We start from the raw sequence: 17,790 nt of genomic DNA on the forward strand, positions 1-17,790 counted from the left end.
TCTCTGCTGTTGGTTGGGAAAAAGATTCGACCACTAACTGACACTCCGAGTAGACAAATGTGACAATGGCGATGCTCAAGCGGTACGTTATCACAGGTCGACTCTTGCCGAATTTCCTGTGCGTATACACAGGAAGTTCTAGGAGTCTATTTTTTAGGTCGTCGAATGCATCCCAATGGAAGAGATTTCATTACAGATCAGTATATCCTTTCTCCTAATAAAGTCATGGCCATGGCTGTCACTTGCGGTCAAACCTTTATGGTGCACCTGGCTCGACTACTCGACACAACTCACGTCCAAGAGGTTATATATGAACATAGCTGCATACGGAGGTCATCCGCGCGTCGTGCGATTGTGTCACATCTTTATGACAAAGTCGATCTCGACGAAGTCATACTATGGGCTGCAAGTGGCGGTCAAGAAATCGTCATACGCCTGTGTCGCGATTGGGGTGTCACCAATTCGATCGACCTATGGCCTATAGGCAGCAGACGGTGGCCATGATAGTAGAGTACGACTATGTCACGAATGGAAAATCACTGCCGTCGACAAGATTATATGATGTGTGCTGCAAGCAAGAGTCACGAATCTATAGTTCGTCTAGCTGTGTCGCGATTGGGGCGCCTGCGAGAGTGGCCGGGCTGTGGTTTGCCGCACAAGAAGATCATGAATCTATCGTGCGACTACTTCGAGATTTGAGAGCCGACGACGTCGACCTGGCTATGTATATGGCGGTGTGTGCTGCATGTAAAGACTAGACTTCAACATTACCATGGCTCATGCCAGTTTCGGTCACATTAAGATCGTGATTCTATGCCCTGGATGGGAAGCCACCGACCTCGAATGGGCCATGACATGTACCAAAGAAGGGAATCACGAAGACGTCGTGCAAAATTGTGTTACACCGGGTACCTGGGCCGCTATCGATTCAGATTTAGCCGTCTTCGCCCACATCATCGCCATCAATCCTATAGAAAGGATATTTTTAATGTGTTTTGCTTCAGGAGATGCCTTTCCTGGCATACACCAAGGTTTGTCGTATGACTCGTCTTCTCGGGATTATAGTCCTCGAAACCGGGGACACCAAGTGTTGGCGTGTACACCTCACCTCGTCTTTGGGTTTATACGTTATTTCCTCTACATGCATACGATGTCTCAGAACACGCAATGCCGAGTCGAGAGCCTCATCACCAATTCTATCATGCTCGTGTAGTTGCAAGAGGTATTTGAGGATCTCCGATGCCAATACGCGCAAAGCTTATAGTCGAGTGCTGTGCCACCGATATGCTCCTGGTCGTATAGTTGTAACAGGTATGTGAGCTCCTTAGTGGGTGAATTGAAAACGTGCAATGCACTATCGAGTGCCTCCGCACTGATGTGACTTTGTTCGTACAAATGCAAGAGGTACTCGAGTTCCTCCATGGTTATCTAAACGACTACATGAAATGTTGCTACCTATTAGACGAAAGAACTTATAGATATAAAGATGTCGACAGACTATTGGTACGACACTGACCCTCGAGAGGTTTGTGCCAATTGTAGGAAAACCAACTACGACGAGTGTTGGCATTGCGCTCTCCATCCTCCGCCAAAATTGGAATTCCATCCCTAAAAACGTGAGTGCATGCGGTGGAAAATTTAAAAAGGTGTGCGAATGGGAATACGTGTGCAAGGAATGTGGTTGCATCCAATATGTAGAACGTCTTAGAGGAGAACCAATTAAACGCCCGCTGTATCAAAAGATACAAAAAGAAACAAAGAAGGGGATGGTTGCGATGAGAAAATATAGGATGCTGTGTACGTGCAAAGCAGACGATTGGTACGGCATCGGCACTTGCCGCAAACCTAGAGAGGTTATCTGGTGTTCACATTATATAGGATGGCATTTCACGACGACGAGTGTTAGTATTGCGCCCTCTATCCTTCTCCAACATAGGAATGGATCGATCCCATACCTAAAAATGTGAGTGTGACGCGAACGTTTCTTCTGCGAATGGAAATACGAATGCATGAGATGTCAGGGCCGGATCCAGAGGGGTTCAGGGGTTGCAACCCCTCTTTTAAAATAGGCGTAGTTCAATAATTTCATATAATTTCATTAGAAAAGAGAAAATTAGTAATGCTATAAATGACTGCTAACGGTGAACCCCTCTTTCAAAAATTCCTGGATCCGGCGCTGGATGTGGTAGCATCCACGACGTAGAAGTCCCGAAAGCGGCACCAAACACCCACTACTTCAAAAGATCCAACTACAATCTCAAATACCACCTCAACAAACAATTGGAACGCTTCCATCTCACTGAGGACGAGAACAGGACGGTTGCGATGAGAATTCGACAATAGAAACGATATGGTATTGTCTCTATCAAAGAAAACTCATCAAATTGTATTTTATTCTATCCAAGATATTCACGCAAATGGGTCTTCCATAGCAAGCCCAACAATGTGCAACCATCCGCGATAAAACTGTTTACGAAATACGAGGACCTGTGGAACACTATCGAATATTTTATCCAAGAATGGTGAGGTCGTCGAAAGGCACCCAACTGTTAAACGTATCGGGATATCCTTTCCATTTGACCAACACTAGTCGACTCTTTCTACGTATCACTTTCTCGAAGCGAAACACGTCTTGGGACGTCTTTTGTAACTCTGGTTCGTAGGAGGAGACCTCTATGACCTCTCCGTTCTAGTCTTTCATCTGTTGTAGGTCACCGAGTTGGTGTTCTGTATTTCAACGATCTAGAATACTACTTCCGTCCAATTGTGTGTGTATCCCTTTTCAAAAGTCTTTTCTTAACAATCCAAACACGATCACCGACTTTGAATTTGAATGTTTTACGAACATTTCATCGCCATACAGATAATTCGATGCAAACGAGGGGTTCATTTTTCTGAATTTTGTGGGAGTCATTTGCATAGATCTGTGATAGGAGGTATTCTATTGCTTCGACAGGGTATCCAAAACGTCGATCTATAGATGTTGTTGTCCCAAAAGTATTTCCACATCTTCGTTTTCAAAGTGCGATTAAATCTTTCTACCACCACCGCTTTGCCTTCATTTTAGGTCAAATACCTGTGAATATCGTTTTCCTTTAATTAACCAGCGATCCATTGTCCTATTGTAAAACTCACCACCACGATCTACCCACAAGTTCAAAGGCCTCTCTTTGATCGTATCCAAATTAAGCTTCTACGATGGCTGTACCCGTTGTATCGTGTAGAAGAGTCGACCACGCGTACTTGTTAAACACGTCGATGACGTTGAGAAGATACTTGACTCCGTCGTTGTATTTTGAGAAAGACTGCATATCGACCAAATCTGCAGACCACGTATCGTGCACACCATCCTTACACGATCACACGTCTCGTCGGAAATCAACGTTTCATGGGCTTATAGAGTTCTTCGGCGAGTTCGTCTGTCCACGATAATTTTTTACCTTTTTTTCTTACCTCCACCGACAGTGCCGGGCAACTTCAGACAAGCGTCAGCGCTGCCTGCGCCAAAACGGCCCGTCTTCGTACGACGTACGCTTCTTACCACGACACCTTGCTCTCTTTCCACTACCAGCGATGACTTTCTGAATTCCACCAAATGCTACTGCAAGACCTAGAGTGCCGAAAACCTTGGGAGCGGGTTTGATGATAAGAGGTATTATTTACCAATGATAGCACCGATGGCTCCACCATTTTTGCTATCTACGAATTAAGTAATTTCAACTCGATATTCCGACAATCGGTTTTTGCCTTTTGATAAACATTTCGTAGCGCTTCCTTCTGACTATCCGTCAGAGTGAATCCGTACTTGATGTATCTCATGCATGTCTCTATTTATAAGGTTTTACATTATCTTTCCACTCGTCGCTTTCAAAGTCATGTATCGATCACTCAAGACCACACGGTAGCCGTGATAACCCCATCCTGAGGCCGCACTCAACGGCGCCATCGCACTTCGATGTCGGACGTGCCCATTTTCAACTTGTATCGATGTTTGGATACGTCGACATCTATGATCGTGTAGACGTTTGTAAAGTCTCCGACAGCCAATTGACTTCCCGAATCTGTGTCGGAATATTTACTATAACCGTTTCTTAGAATAACATGTACGCTCTCGAGAGATTTCTAGAGGCATCGGCGACGTTCGCCTCGATCTCGATCCCTATCCGGGTATTGTCTGCTATTGACTCGTACACTCGACCGTGTCAGGTTGGCATTGTCGAAGACTTGATTTTTCTGTTCCTGATCCTCATCTCGAGCGACTCTCCAGGTGGGACTAGTACTCGTATCGGCGGCCACGAATTGATTTCTATAAACACTCATCTGCTCAAAGTATAGAGACTACGTCGCGCACCCGATACGAGCAATGCTTCCAATTCCGTCTGCACGGACAGTGACAGTCGAACCTTGGGCATCCAAACTGCGATGTTGAATTTACTGCATCGGCAGCGCCGTCTCTATGAATATAGCTATTGGGTGAATCTCTTTCAAGAACGTCGGTGTATTTCACTCCCAACATCACCATGTCGATATCGCGATCAGAGCCCAACATGGAACTCAAAGGTAGTAAGTAACATGGTGACCGTTTTGTCGCCTTTTGTGATCAAATGGTGGCTGCGGAATCCCGAGTTGTATACGTGTTCCTTCTGAGTGTATTGGCAAAGTCGGTAGAGCTCGACTGTGAGCTCCAGGTTGGATTGGCACCATTAGCCGCCGTGCCTGCTAGTTGGTAGTACAGCTGCACCAGGTACACCAAACTCGTTTGGGGTCGACAGTTCCCGTGCTAGTATCGCGATACTACAACATGTTGGTAGACGTGCTTCTACCGTAATCGTCCGGAAACTGTGTCAAATATATGATTGTGCTGCGTGCATGACTTACACGTGGTAAGGATTGATTGATGTGTTTGACGATGTGACCGTGGATTTGGTATTGGAGAAATCGAAAGAGCGACCACCCGTTGTTGACGAGTGTGACGACGTTGGTGGGGAGGTAATTTGTATTGTCCGCTTTGACCAGCTTGCATCTTACTTCGAGCACCGCTTTATGAGGAAGCAAGTACTCGTCCAGATCTCGAGTCTCTATTTTATGCTCTTCATCCTTGTTCATATTACTGGCATGGCATCGTTGAGAAGATACTCGATGTATTCAAACTCGGTGATTGAGTCGTCCTCGATTTGATCTCCCAAACACTCGAAAATAAGGTGATACGATCTTGGTCGTTTCCATCAATATATTAGGGGTTACATAAAAATTCACCTCAATCGTTTAATGCCCCCACCGACTTTTCACTACCTGCAATGATATATGGTGGTGGTGGTGGTGGTGGTGGTGGTGGTGGTGGTGATGGTGATAATGATGGTATATTTTGCATCAAAGGTACAGTACCCATAACAGGCAAACTACGGAAATAAAAAGAAAGAAAGAAAGACGTTAACTGTTGAATAAGCTATATAAAAAGAACACAAATTAGAAAAAAATTAGTTATTGAACAAACTATATATAGTTCTCAAATCCTGGTATATATATATATATATATATATATATATATATATATATATATATATTGGCAAATGCCAGTTAGTCTCGATCTCTTTCATACAGATCGACGTCTACATCTGAGAGGTCGCTCTGATCTGTGTATAAATAATGCTATTCTCCTGACCACTACATTCACACTATGTAGTGCCCGGTGAAATAGAATCTGCTTTCTTAACACTATTCCAGTTGCCTCCTTAAACCATTCTTTGAGTCTGTCACTTACAGACTTCCGGAATCTCATTCCTAGTCCTCTACGGATGGCCTTCCTCCAAGCAGTATCCAAAAAATGGCATACAGATATGTTCGTAAGATCCCACAAGTAAGCACCGTAGCTCAAAACTAGAAATAACCGGATATCTAAGACTCTTTTCCATATACCTTCCTTTCTAGTAACGTAACGTAACTTACATACAACCGCGTTCCGCTGCGTAGAACTTCTTCGTCCGTTTCTCTACCGAGATCATATCATTTCTCACATCACTTTGCAATGCTCCCAAATGACATAAAGACTCCATAATCGGTAATACACCACCCTCAATCACGAATTCGAGGTTGCCTGGGTTGATCAGTCTTCTCCGTTGATTAAACAGCGTCGCCACACTCTTCTTCACTTTAAATTTTAGCAGATTTGCGTGGACAAAATTTTCACACACATTCAGCATCTTCTGAATTCCACCTGCTGTGGGAAATCAATGTAATGTCGTCGGCGTAAGCTAGACAACCTACTGACATACCAGCTAGTCCAGCTCCATATCCTGTTCTTTGCACTTCATGTAGCAGATCATCAATGATGGTATTGAAGAAACAGGAGATAAGACACTCACATGCCTTACCTCATTTGACAAGACAAGTGACTTAGATGTTGCTCAAGCCCATCTTGCTCTAACAGTTTGATTTTAGTACCAATCATTAATCATCCCAATAACCTGCACAGGCATCTGCCTTTTCACCAGATGAGACATAAGGCAATGGTGAGGAACCCGGTCGAAAGCGTTAGGAGGTCTAGCGTACATACATATACGTAGTCGTTTCCATTAGAGAGATAATAATCAACTGTTCCTGTGCCACGTATGAGCATTCGGCAGTACCCACCGCGGGAGTGAAGCCAAACTGCAAGCTGGCTCGACTTTAGCAGATTACTGTATTTTAGTAGTAAAACTCTCTCAAATAGCTTGAACATTACAGAAGAAAGCATTATTCCTCTATAGTTTTCTGGATCTATTTAACTGCCGGTTTTTTCTTTCAGTATAGGAACTAGACTCCTTCCATTGTTCCGGGATATACCCATGCCTCAACATAGCCTGGAAAACAATGCTGATGTGGATCAGAAGATCCGGACCGCCATGTTTAATATGATCTGCAGATATTCCGTCATGGCCCACTGCTTTTCTATTTCGCAGTATCGCACAGCTTTTTTGACATCGCCGAGAGAAACCCTTGGACTCCTCCTTTTCTGACCATACATATTTTCATATATTTTCATATATTTTCATATATTTTTATGTTATAAATATTGCTCAAGATGCAAGGAGATTGGCCGGTCGTCGACGAGTTTCTTGGCGCGCTCTTGCAAGACTTTATGATCTGTGGATTAGGGGTCAAAGTGTTGATCATTTCCTTTGGAAAAGGTAAAGCAATTGGCTGGAGGACGGGCGCCAAGACTATGTTGCGAGCGATCTGTGCTACTTGGCCGCTGCGAGATCCTGAGCCTTGTCGATCGCTTTGTGTGTGGCTTAATTCCAGCCCCTTGTCGATCACTTTTTGTGTCAATCACTTTTCCATAGTCAATGTACGTGGCAGTCAATTTGTTGACGGCCAAGTCTTTACTTTTGGTCGCTAGATCTTTTTCCTAAAGTCAAAGCTTTTTCGGTTCCTAATTTGACTAAATCTTTGCTTTTTTTGGACCTTGGATCCCGTTTTCGCAATATTTGCGACAGCATCCAATATATTATTCAAGAGGGCTCCATCGATGATCTTCTTACGATACCATTGATTGCGCGCGCATCGTATATTACAGGTTGCATAGTTTTGATGTGCATTAGGAAGGTCGTTCTCTCTCCATTGGAATCGATGGGTCTTCCATCATGATCGATACGTAACACGCATGGTGATCCTGGGGATTGACTGTTTTGCTCATGCGAATGTAGGTCAACTGATTCGGTTTGCAATTGATAGAGATCGAGTATTGATCCGTGGTTTGTCGGGAGAGAAGTTGTAGATGACATCGCTGGTGCTACCGTTTAATTAAAGGTAGAGGATATGAGAGAGCATCGTATCAACACCGAGTAGATATTGGTACTCGTCTTTCGCTATCATGCACTCCATCCTCTTCCAAGATCCCTCCATCGAATCCCACAAGATCTCTCAACCCTTTTTTGAATGTAAAATCGACTATGCAGCATCAGCGAGAAGTATACGTGATTTTAAGGTATTGTAATTGGGTTGTATGGTTATACCATCTTTATCATCACCGTTCTTTCGCAGTAAACTAAGTTCAAGTCTGTGATATGTTGTAAGCACACGGTGGTATCCGAATTCTAATCATCGTTGTACCGTTCCAGCAGTATACGAACCTGAACAGATTGTTTTCTGTTGTGATATGGCACCCCGAATACCGCATATCACTGGAGATCAACGCCAATTTCTAATCAACATCCTTGTCGAGGATAGGAGGTGGGTATAGTTCTACATGCAGTAAACTCAGAACTCGAACCTCTTGCGGCGGCCGTCTCGCTGTCACCCCTTGGCACTATATATAAATTTGATAAGATTTTCTCTCGTTTCGCGAATATGTTTGCATGTATCCAAGTACTCGGCTCGTGTACACTCTTTTCTCCCAATACAATCGAGTCGCTTAGTCCAAGATGATATCGGTCAACAGACAACACTCTATCGCTATTTTCCGAATAGCCATGACGAGTTGTAGAATGACAAGTTTGAATTCCATACGCTTCGCTTAATATGTATTTCAAGCTGATCGTAGAAATGATGGGTATCTAGTCATATCCTGCGATTGTGCTTGCATAACCTGTTGTATAGCTCACCAGCCGTAAAACTACTCCGCTGTAGTCTAGGCTAAGTATATCGCGTATACCGAATCAGTGAACCGATTATACCAGAATCTATTCTGCTACAGTGAACGACACGTACTCTACTGCACAAGTGCACTCAACGCTAGTTTACGCTAGACTAATATAACACGTACGCAAACCGCAGTCACACCTAAAGCGCATGCTCGCTATACCACACTCTCCATTCCTTAGTCTGTCCTTATCTATTGTTCACGATATCTTGCTGGTGGTTGTCTGTTTTGTCTCTTTGGATATCGTCTGGGAGTCTCAATCTCGTGGTCTTCTGGAGGTGATAACATTTACTTGAAGATCAAGGTAGACTCCTCATCTTGGTCCTTGTGTTGATTAGATTGAACTACTTGTCCTGTCTCTTTTACAGGAATGACTGGTACTGGTATCTCTTCCACCTCTATCTCTGGTACACTTACATCAGCTGTTTCTGGTACACTCCGTTGATCTCTCCAACGCATTTGGTCTATATGCACGTACCTGCAATGTCCTTCCACATTCACTAAATAGTTGGTTGGTCCTAGCTGTTGTTCAACGGTTCCCACCAAGCACCTAACACGACTATCTTGACGCGGATTCCACACACTGACTTTACAACCAGGATCCAGTTGTCTTGATCGTTTGGTAGCTTCCTCGAACTTGATTCTCTGCTCATCTCTGTCAATGTCACTTACCTCTGGGCGCAACAAAGATAACTTGGTTCTTGGTATTCGTTTGATCAACAGTTCGGCAGGAGTTTTGTCTGTTGAAGTATGTGGAGTCGTAGAATAGTGTAGAAGGAACGAAGACACTTGATGACTTATCGATCTTCCCGCTGGTCGATCCTTCAAGCTCCTTTTCAACTCTTGTACCATTTGCTCTACCTGTCCATTAAATGCAGGATGGTAAGGTGGAGTCAGTTGATGCTTGATTCCATTGCCTCATGTATCTGCGCTAATACGGTCTTTCTCAATTCCTCTGGGATGATAACTCTGCTGCCCCACAATAAGCAGCCTCCTTCAATCGATAACTCATTAGCACGTTTAGCAAATGGTTGTAAGGATTGGTCTACATCTCTGGTAGTCCATCCGTATCGAGTATATTGTTATGCTCTCCTTGTCACCACATTCAATTGGGTTGCCTTTGCAATCTCTTTGGCAGTCATGGGCAATGGTTCACAATAATCCACTCCAATGATATGTTCATTTGGATTAATCACTTCTACTGGTATAGGAAGTCGAGACAATACATCAGCTTCCTTGTTATCCTGCCCTGGCCTGTATTCTAGCTCATAGCTGTACGCACTTAATATGAGTGCCCAGCGCTGCAGTCATGCAGCTGCTAGCGTAGGAACTGCTTCCTTAGCTCCTAGAATTCTCAGTAGCGGTCGATGATCAATTACTAGCGTGAATTTCCTTCCCATCAGGTATTTATGGAAGTTTCTTACTCCATAAATCAAGGCTAGGGCCTCTTTTTCTAAGTGAGCATAATTCTTCTCAGCTGGAGCTAGTGTTCGTGATGCAAATGCGACTGGGCGTTCAGTGCCATCTTCCATGACATGACTTAGACACGCTCCTACTTCATATGGTGAAGCATCACAACTTAACTTGATGGGCTTACCCAAATCATAATGTACTAGTAAGTCCGATTTCACTACTGTTTGTTTGCCTGCCGGTATGCCTTTCTCTGTTGATCCAACCACTTCCAACGTTGCTGTTTCTTCAATAAGATATACAGTGGTTGTAATGTCGATGACAAATTAGGTAAGAACTTCCCATAATAATTTAGAAGTCCCAAGAAAGCCTTCAATTCAGTCACATTACTAGGGTCAGATGCATTTCGAATCGCTTCCATCTTACTCCGAGATGGGGATATGGCTTCTGCACTCACCACGTGCCCCAAATATTCTACCTTAGACTTGTCAAATTCACATTTTTCCATTTTTAGCTTAATTCCGGCTTGGTTCAGTCTTTCCAAGACCTTGAATAACATTTGGTTATGCTGTTCATCACTTTGGCCCACTATTAGAATATCATCTAGGTAGCAGATGACTCCGTCCAGTCCTGTTAGAACGTTATATATAGCTCGTTGCAATATACTGGGTGCTGAGCTTATGCCAAATGGCATCTTTGTGTACGTAAACATGCCCTTGTGTGTATTAATGGTTAGGTATTGCTGACTTCTGGGGTCTACTAACATCTGTTGATAGGCTTGTTTGAGATCCAAACGAGAAAATTTCTTCCCTCCTGCTAAGGTCGAAAACAAGTCATCTGGATTCGGCATCGGATATTGATCCAAATCAATATAGGGGTTGATGGTGACTTTGTAGTCGCCACATATTCTAACATTTCCATCCCCTTTCGAACTACCACGATGGGTGCTGCCCGTTCACTCTTCTCTACTGGTGTCAGGATACCTTCCTTCGGAATCCGTTCGAGTTCAGCATCGACCTTAGTATGCAAGGCATATGGAATCGGTCTGGGTCGATGAAAGTTTGGTTTGGCATCTGTATTCAACATGATGTTGGCCTGATATCCAACCAATGTACTTACCCCAGTGCCAAACAACTGTGGAAAGGTTTCCACTGGGTCTATTGCCTGAAATTTCTGTACAGTGAAGATTGAATCCCAATCTAGTTTAAAATGTTTCAACCAGTCTCTACCTAGGATGGCGGGCTTGTTCTTCACTTTTACCACATGAAACTTTACATTTACTTGCTTTTCCTTGTATCTTACAGGATCTTCCGCTTCTCCTTGCACATTCAAGCGCTGTCCATTGTAAGCGTGCAATCTGGCGGTACTTGGGCTCAACTGTATATGTTTCAAGTACTTCTGATATGTACTGGCGGGGATAACCGTAACTGTTGCTCCGGTATCGATTTCTAACTCTATCTGTCTTCCAGCAACGTCCATTTCCACTGTCACACCTCTCTTGTCCAAGATACTATAAACAACACTAAACGATTCCTCGCCTACGTGATGGATGGTTCGGGGCTTCCCCTTTGCACGTGTTGCGTCTTTGGAATCTCTACTCTGCATTCTCTTCCGGCATACTCGACTAATATGCCCCTGTCCCTTGCAAAAATGGCACGTTTGTATCTTAAATCTACAATTCTGTGGCGTATGCCCTTTCGTTCCGCATCGGCGACATGCTTGTTCGCCACCACTTCCGTGTTTCGTGGTTTTCGTATTGACACCTGTTGTGTCTTTCCGAACAATGTACGCGATCTTAGACTTCAGAGTGGGCGGACCTTGTGGCGCACACCCACGAAGAACCCCAGTCTCCTGTCTCGCTGCTTCGAATGCCTGTGATATTTGCAGAGCCCTCTCTAATGTAAGGTCTGCCTCTGCCAACACTTTCTTTTGTAGTGCTTCGCTATTCAACCCACATACGAGTTGGTCGCGTAGCGCGGTTTGTGAATACTCCTCAAACTCGCAGTCCTTCGCTAACCGACGCAGCTCAGACAAATACACAGCGATTGACTCACCTCGTTGTTGTCTTTTGAAGAACTTGAATCGCTCCGCTATGACGACTACTTTGGGCTGGTAGTGCCTCTTTAGCACGTCAATCAGCGTCTCCAACTCGAGATCTTACGGCAGTCGCGGTCTTACTAAGTTCTTCAATAGGGTGTAGGTCGTCCCTCCGATGCTCGTCAAGAACACGGCCTTCTGTTTGTCTCCATCTTCGATCGAGTTAGCCGTACAATACAAGAAGAACCTCTCTTTATAGTCCTCTTCGGTGTCAATTCCTGGGCTGAACTCCGCCAAACGTCCATGATAACTTGCAGCAGCCATACGGTCGTGTGTTTACTCTGATAGTTTGAACTGCTATCGTTCAATGACAATCTCTTGTCGCAACTGTATCGGTGCTCCTCGGTGTCGTACCGATCTTCTTGTGGCTACGTACTCTTCGCCACTCTCCGAGTACATCCTCGTCGCCAATTGTTGTATATCTCACCAGCCGTAATACTACTCCGCTGTAGTCTAGGCTAAGTATATCGCGTATACCGACTCAGTGGACCGGTTATACCAGAATCTATTCTGCTACAGTGAACGACACGTACTCTACTGCACGAGTGCACTCAACGCTAGTTTACGCTAGACTAATATAACACGTACGCAAACCGCAGTCACACCTAAAGCGCATACCTGCTATACCACATAACCCATGTCTATACTACTACTCTAGCACTACTTAATCCATCGAGCTCTTGGTATACATACTGGAACCTGGAATTTCGCCAATACGTATACCCACTATGGGCTTCGGTATCGCAGAAGAAGATAAATTTCCGCCAGGAAGTACGGTTATTTGCTTTTGACAGGTTTGTGACAATTCAATAATCTTGTTAACTCAAACGACTCAGTCAATCCACTAACGGCAAAACCACATGTCCCGTATAATACCCAACTCCACAACACCCCCACAGACAAATTGAACTAATCAAACAGTCTTGTTTGTAAAGCTCTATACCCACTATCCTAAATGTTCAGGTGGTTGTCCTTTAGTTCTTCTCTGGCTACGTCTAGGTAACTTCTCTGTCTCGATGGAATCATCATCCGAATCAGAATCGGTCGCAATCGCGTTATCAGCTGGAGAGGAATGACATGTTTTCGGAGACAATAGTGTGCTCGACAAATGGTTCATGTGTACGTCACTATTAGTGCCTGTGAGAAACCTGACAATGTAGTATCTTTGTCCTGAAACTTTGAGAGTTGTTGCTGGTTTCCAAAAACCTTTTTCTTTACTTTTCGGCTGTCTAACAAAAACAGCTTCTCCTAATTGAAAGGATTTCCTTTCATGAGACGTACGATCATGTCTTTTCTTTTGTCTCTCTTGACACTCTTGAACTTTGCGTTTCAGTGACTGCTTAGTCTGATCTTGATGGGCAGGTAATTCTGGCACTAGCATATCGAGAGAACATCAAAGTTCCCTACCCAATAGAATTTGGATGGAGACTCCCCAGTAGTGTCATGTTCTGTATTCCTGTATACCATGAGAAAGTCAGTAACAACGTCTTGCAGATTCGCTCTTAGTGTTTCTAATCCTCTTCGGACTGCTCTCTTAAACGACTGAATAAATCTTTCTGCTAGTCCATTACTCTTAGGGTGGTAAGAAGGTGTTAAACTGTGAAATATTCCTTGCTGATTACAGAAATCTCTAAACTCGTTCGCCACAAACTGAGGGCTATTGTCGGTGACGATTTGCTTTGGAATTCCAAAACTTGCAATTAGATGTTTTGATGACGATATTACTTGCTTTGTTCCCTTGATCCAACTTGAAATTTCAAAATCTCTGGCCATTTTGAATGGGCATCAACAACTATAAGCCACATAAAATTCTTGAACGGCCTCGCGGAATCGAGGTGTAAACGTTGCCAAGGTATGTCCGAAAATTCCCACAGATGAAGAGGAACTGTTGGAAGACTATTTCTGTGTAAGGCACACGCATCGCAATTGCGTACCATTTTATCAATATCACGGTCAATACCTAACCACCAGATATATCGGCGAGCCAGTTTCCTCATACGGACGGAGCCCACATGAGCCTCTATGCAACTGTAGCAGAAGCAATTGCCTAATAGCAGATGGTACGACAACGCGCGTTGTTTCATTTCCATGCTTCAAAAGGCATTCAACAATAACTGAAAGTTGATGTTTGCAAGAAGAATACGGTTTGACGCTTGCATCGATAATTTTGCTGGCCATCCTTCCTGAATGTATCGAATGATTTCTTGTAAGACGGCATCTCTCCTAACGTATTTCTGAAGTTGCTTGTAGGCAATGGGTCCATTTTTAACATTTTGGGTCTCTAGGCTGGCCACAAACTGCTCAGCTACTTCGTCTTGTTGTCCAATTTGATCGAAAGTTTCATCATGTCCTATAGGAAGACGCGACAAGGCATCGGCGTTTCCATGACTGGATGAACTTCGATATTCGATATCGTACTTGTACTGCGATAGCTGGAGAGCCCACCTAGTCAAACGACTGCTGGTTCTAGTAGGAACTGATATCCTAGTAGCATCAAAAATTGTGACCAGTGGTCTATGATCTGTTATTAAAGTAAAATGAAGTCCCAGAAGATAATGTCGAAATTTTTGAATTCCATAAATAATTGACAAAGCTTCCTCCTCTATCTGAGAATAGTTTACTCCAGCTTTCGTTAAAGACTTGGAAGCATACTCGATTACTTGCTCTTGGACCGCCTAACACCGCGCATGCGCATATACCACCCACTCTACCACATCTTTCCACTTAGAAAATTCAACACATTGTCTTGTAACTACAAGCATGATATCCAAACAGCCAAAAAACATAAAGAGCAACTGTATCCAACAACCTCCAGGTCGTTGGTTGTTTTCTTTCTCTCTTGGATCGACGTACGATGAGGTCATCTCCTCGTGTGGTTGGAAGTCTATCAGTGGTGTTGTCTGGAGACGGGCTCTGAATGGAAGAGCTCTGAGTGACAGAAACAGTGGAAGGCTACGCCATGCTGCCCACTGGAAGCTGATTGTACAGGAGATTCAGCAGTTCTGACAGCTGGGGGTTGAGTACCCTGATAGTTGTCGATGTCATGTGAGGTTTCTCCAGACATAACAGCGCCGGGAATCGACTCTGTGCAGTGACTTGGATCGTCGTTAGCTTCTGGTACCATTTTGCAGGCCATACCAAAGTGGTCAGTAGATGGTGGTCCACACGCGGCCTTAGCTGATCAATGTGGCGTTTCCATGTAACACCCCCATTGAGGCAGGCAAACATGGTACGTGAGAGGGCCAAAAACCTGTGTAACGATACCCGGGGCTTCAGTTTGGCTCTTGAGTTCAGTAATCACGCACCAAGACTGTACCCCACTGGAATAAACGTAACGGAATACGCTTGTCATGGCATAATTTCTGAGCATCCTGCCGTTGGGAAACCCTTTCAGCTGGAGATGGATGAAAGAAAATACATCGTGTGCGAAGAGTGCGGTGCATCAGGAGCTCGCATGGCAGTTGTCCAGTAGTGGTGTGCGGAGTTGTCCTGTAATGTAAAAGCCACGCTGCCAGCTTGTGCTGTAAAAGGCGTACGGCTGATTTTTCATTCCGCTCTCAAAAGATCGCACTACCCGTTCCACCAAACCATTGGTAGCTGGATGAAAAGGAGGGCTCCGAATAGACCGTATCCCATTCTGTTTCATAAATGTTGCGAATTCCTCAGATGTGAAAGGCAGCCCGTTGTCTGAAACCAGTTCTGCTGGCAAGTCATATCTAGCGAACATTTTACGCAATGCCTGAATGGTGGACCGCGCCGTTGTAGAGTGAGACATGTGAATTGCTTCCATCCACTTGGAGTGGGAATCTACCAGAATCAGAAAATCAGCTCCATCTAACTTAGCAAAGTCAATGTGGACCCGGTGCCAGGGATTGTTGGGCCAGGACCAGCTATCTAATGGGAAACTGGTTGGGTTTGGCTGCGACTGTTGACATGTATTGCAAAACTGAGCAATATCCTCAATGGCTGCATTCAGCTGGATACACAAAATGTGGCTTCTGGCCATGCTTTCATGCGAGAGGCCCCACCATGGTGGGCAAGGAGTTCCTGAAGTAGAGAGAATGAAAGATGACCCTTTCCCCCAAAAGGAGACAATCTTGAGAGACTGACAGCTCCCATTTGCTATTAAAATAAGGGCGTGAGTCTTCTTAATCTGAACATTAGGTGAGCCATCCCGTCTAGTCCAATTAAGAGTCTTTGAAATAATTGGATCACGTCTGGCAACTGTTGCTAGTTGCCTAACAGTAAGAGAAAGACGCAACTCTGTGAACGAGCTGCTGCCATGGTGAAAACTCTACGTTTTAGGCCAAACATCGTAAGCAGAGGTTTATGGTCAGTGACTAGTGCGAATGGTCTGCCGTACACGAACTGGTGAATTTCTTTACACCAAATATGATGCCAAGGGCCACACGTTCTATCTGAGCATAGCTCTTTTCACTGGCCGTCAATGTCCTCAAAGCAAAAGCAACTGGACGCTCTGCTCCATTAGGCATAATTTGTGTTATCACAGCTCCCACACCATAAGCGGAAGCATCTGTTGCCAGCCATAATCGTAAGTCAGGATTGTATGTAGTGAGAACTGTGGCACCTGTCAACTGTTGTTTGACTGCTGTCAAGGCCTGTTCACACTGAGCTGTCCAATTCCAAAGAGCCTTTTTTGTAGGAGTCTGATGAGTAAATGAAGCAATATTGACAGCTGCGGAATGAATAGGCTATGGTACTGAACCATGCCCAAGAATGATTGTAGTTGGAACACTGTTTCCGACTGAGGGCATTTCGTAATGCATTCCACCTTGGTTGGATTGACATGAACTCCTTGAGCATCAATGCACTGCCCCAGGAACTCAACAGAGGGCTGAAAGAAACGACACTTCCCTTTTGCAATTTACGGCCATGTTCCTGTAGTCACGTAAGAACATTTCCAGGTTGTTTAGGTATGCCACTATGGTGTCCCCTGTCACCAGCAAATCATCAATGTAGACACCAACACCTTCTAGGCCGTGAAGCACTTGTTCCAGAGCCTTTGGAAATTTTTCAGGGGCACATGTAATACCGTAAGGTCAGCTGGTGTACCGGTAAAGGCCCCTGTGAGTGTTGACAGTAGTGTAAGGCTGAGAATGGTCATCCAGTCGCATCTGTTAAGCTTGGGATAAGGCTAATGTTGTGAATTGAGTTCCTCTTGCCAACTTTTGAATCTGTTTCTTAGGCCTAGGTAAAGGATATCGATCAATTTCCATACAAGGGTTGATGGCTTGTTTGTAATCCCCACAAAGCCGGACTGTGCCATTCTTTTTTAACACACACGAGATGCGCAGCCCAGTCACTATATTCAACCTTCTCGATGATGTTCTTTTTCCAGACGTAACAACTCTTCCTCAACCATTTCTTGAATGGCGTAGGGTACTGTTCTGTACTTCAGAAACTTGGGTGTGGCTCCAGGAGTCAGATGGATAGCCGCTTGGATTCCTCTCATACTGCCCAGTCCTGGCTGAAACACTTCACTATGTTGATCCAAAAGTACTGATAAGGCATTCTGTCATTTGTCAGAACTTATCATGTGAGTTTGCTGCCAGTCAAGATGAATTGCGTTCAGCCAGTTACGGCCAAGTAAAGATGGTCCCATACCTTCAACTATGACAAGTGGTAGCATTTTCCTCTGCTTC

The 17,790-nt window shown here is 44.4% G+C and overlaps 2 protein-coding genes across 2 annotated transcripts; both read right to left on the reverse strand.

Annotated features, from left to right (window-relative positions):
* Positions 1-8,650: 8,650 nt before the first annotated feature.
* LOC134191365 (uncharacterized) lies at positions 8,651-10,184 on the reverse strand. The gene has a single exon (XM_062659977.1). The coding sequence runs from the start codon at positions 9,470-9,472 to the stop codon at positions 8,909-8,911; it is 564 nt and encodes a 187-aa protein (XP_062515961.1). The 5' UTR covers positions 9,473-10,184; the 3' UTR covers positions 8,651-8,908.
* A 5,385-nt stretch (positions 10,185-15,569) lies between these two features.
* LOC134191597 (uncharacterized protein K02A2.6-like) lies at positions 15,570-16,133 on the reverse strand. Its single transcript, XM_062660218.1, has one exon. The coding sequence runs from the start codon at positions 16,131-16,133 to the stop codon at positions 15,570-15,572; it is 564 nt and encodes a 187-aa protein (XP_062516202.1).
* Between the last annotated feature and the right edge of the window lie 1,657 nt (positions 16,134-17,790).

This window comes from Corticium candelabrum, chromosome 15, assembly GCF_963422355.1.
Source record: "Corticium candelabrum chromosome 15, ooCorCand1.1, whole genome shotgun sequence".
Taxonomy (NCBI): domain Eukaryota; kingdom Metazoa; phylum Porifera; class Homoscleromorpha; order Homosclerophorida; family Plakinidae; genus Corticium; species Corticium candelabrum.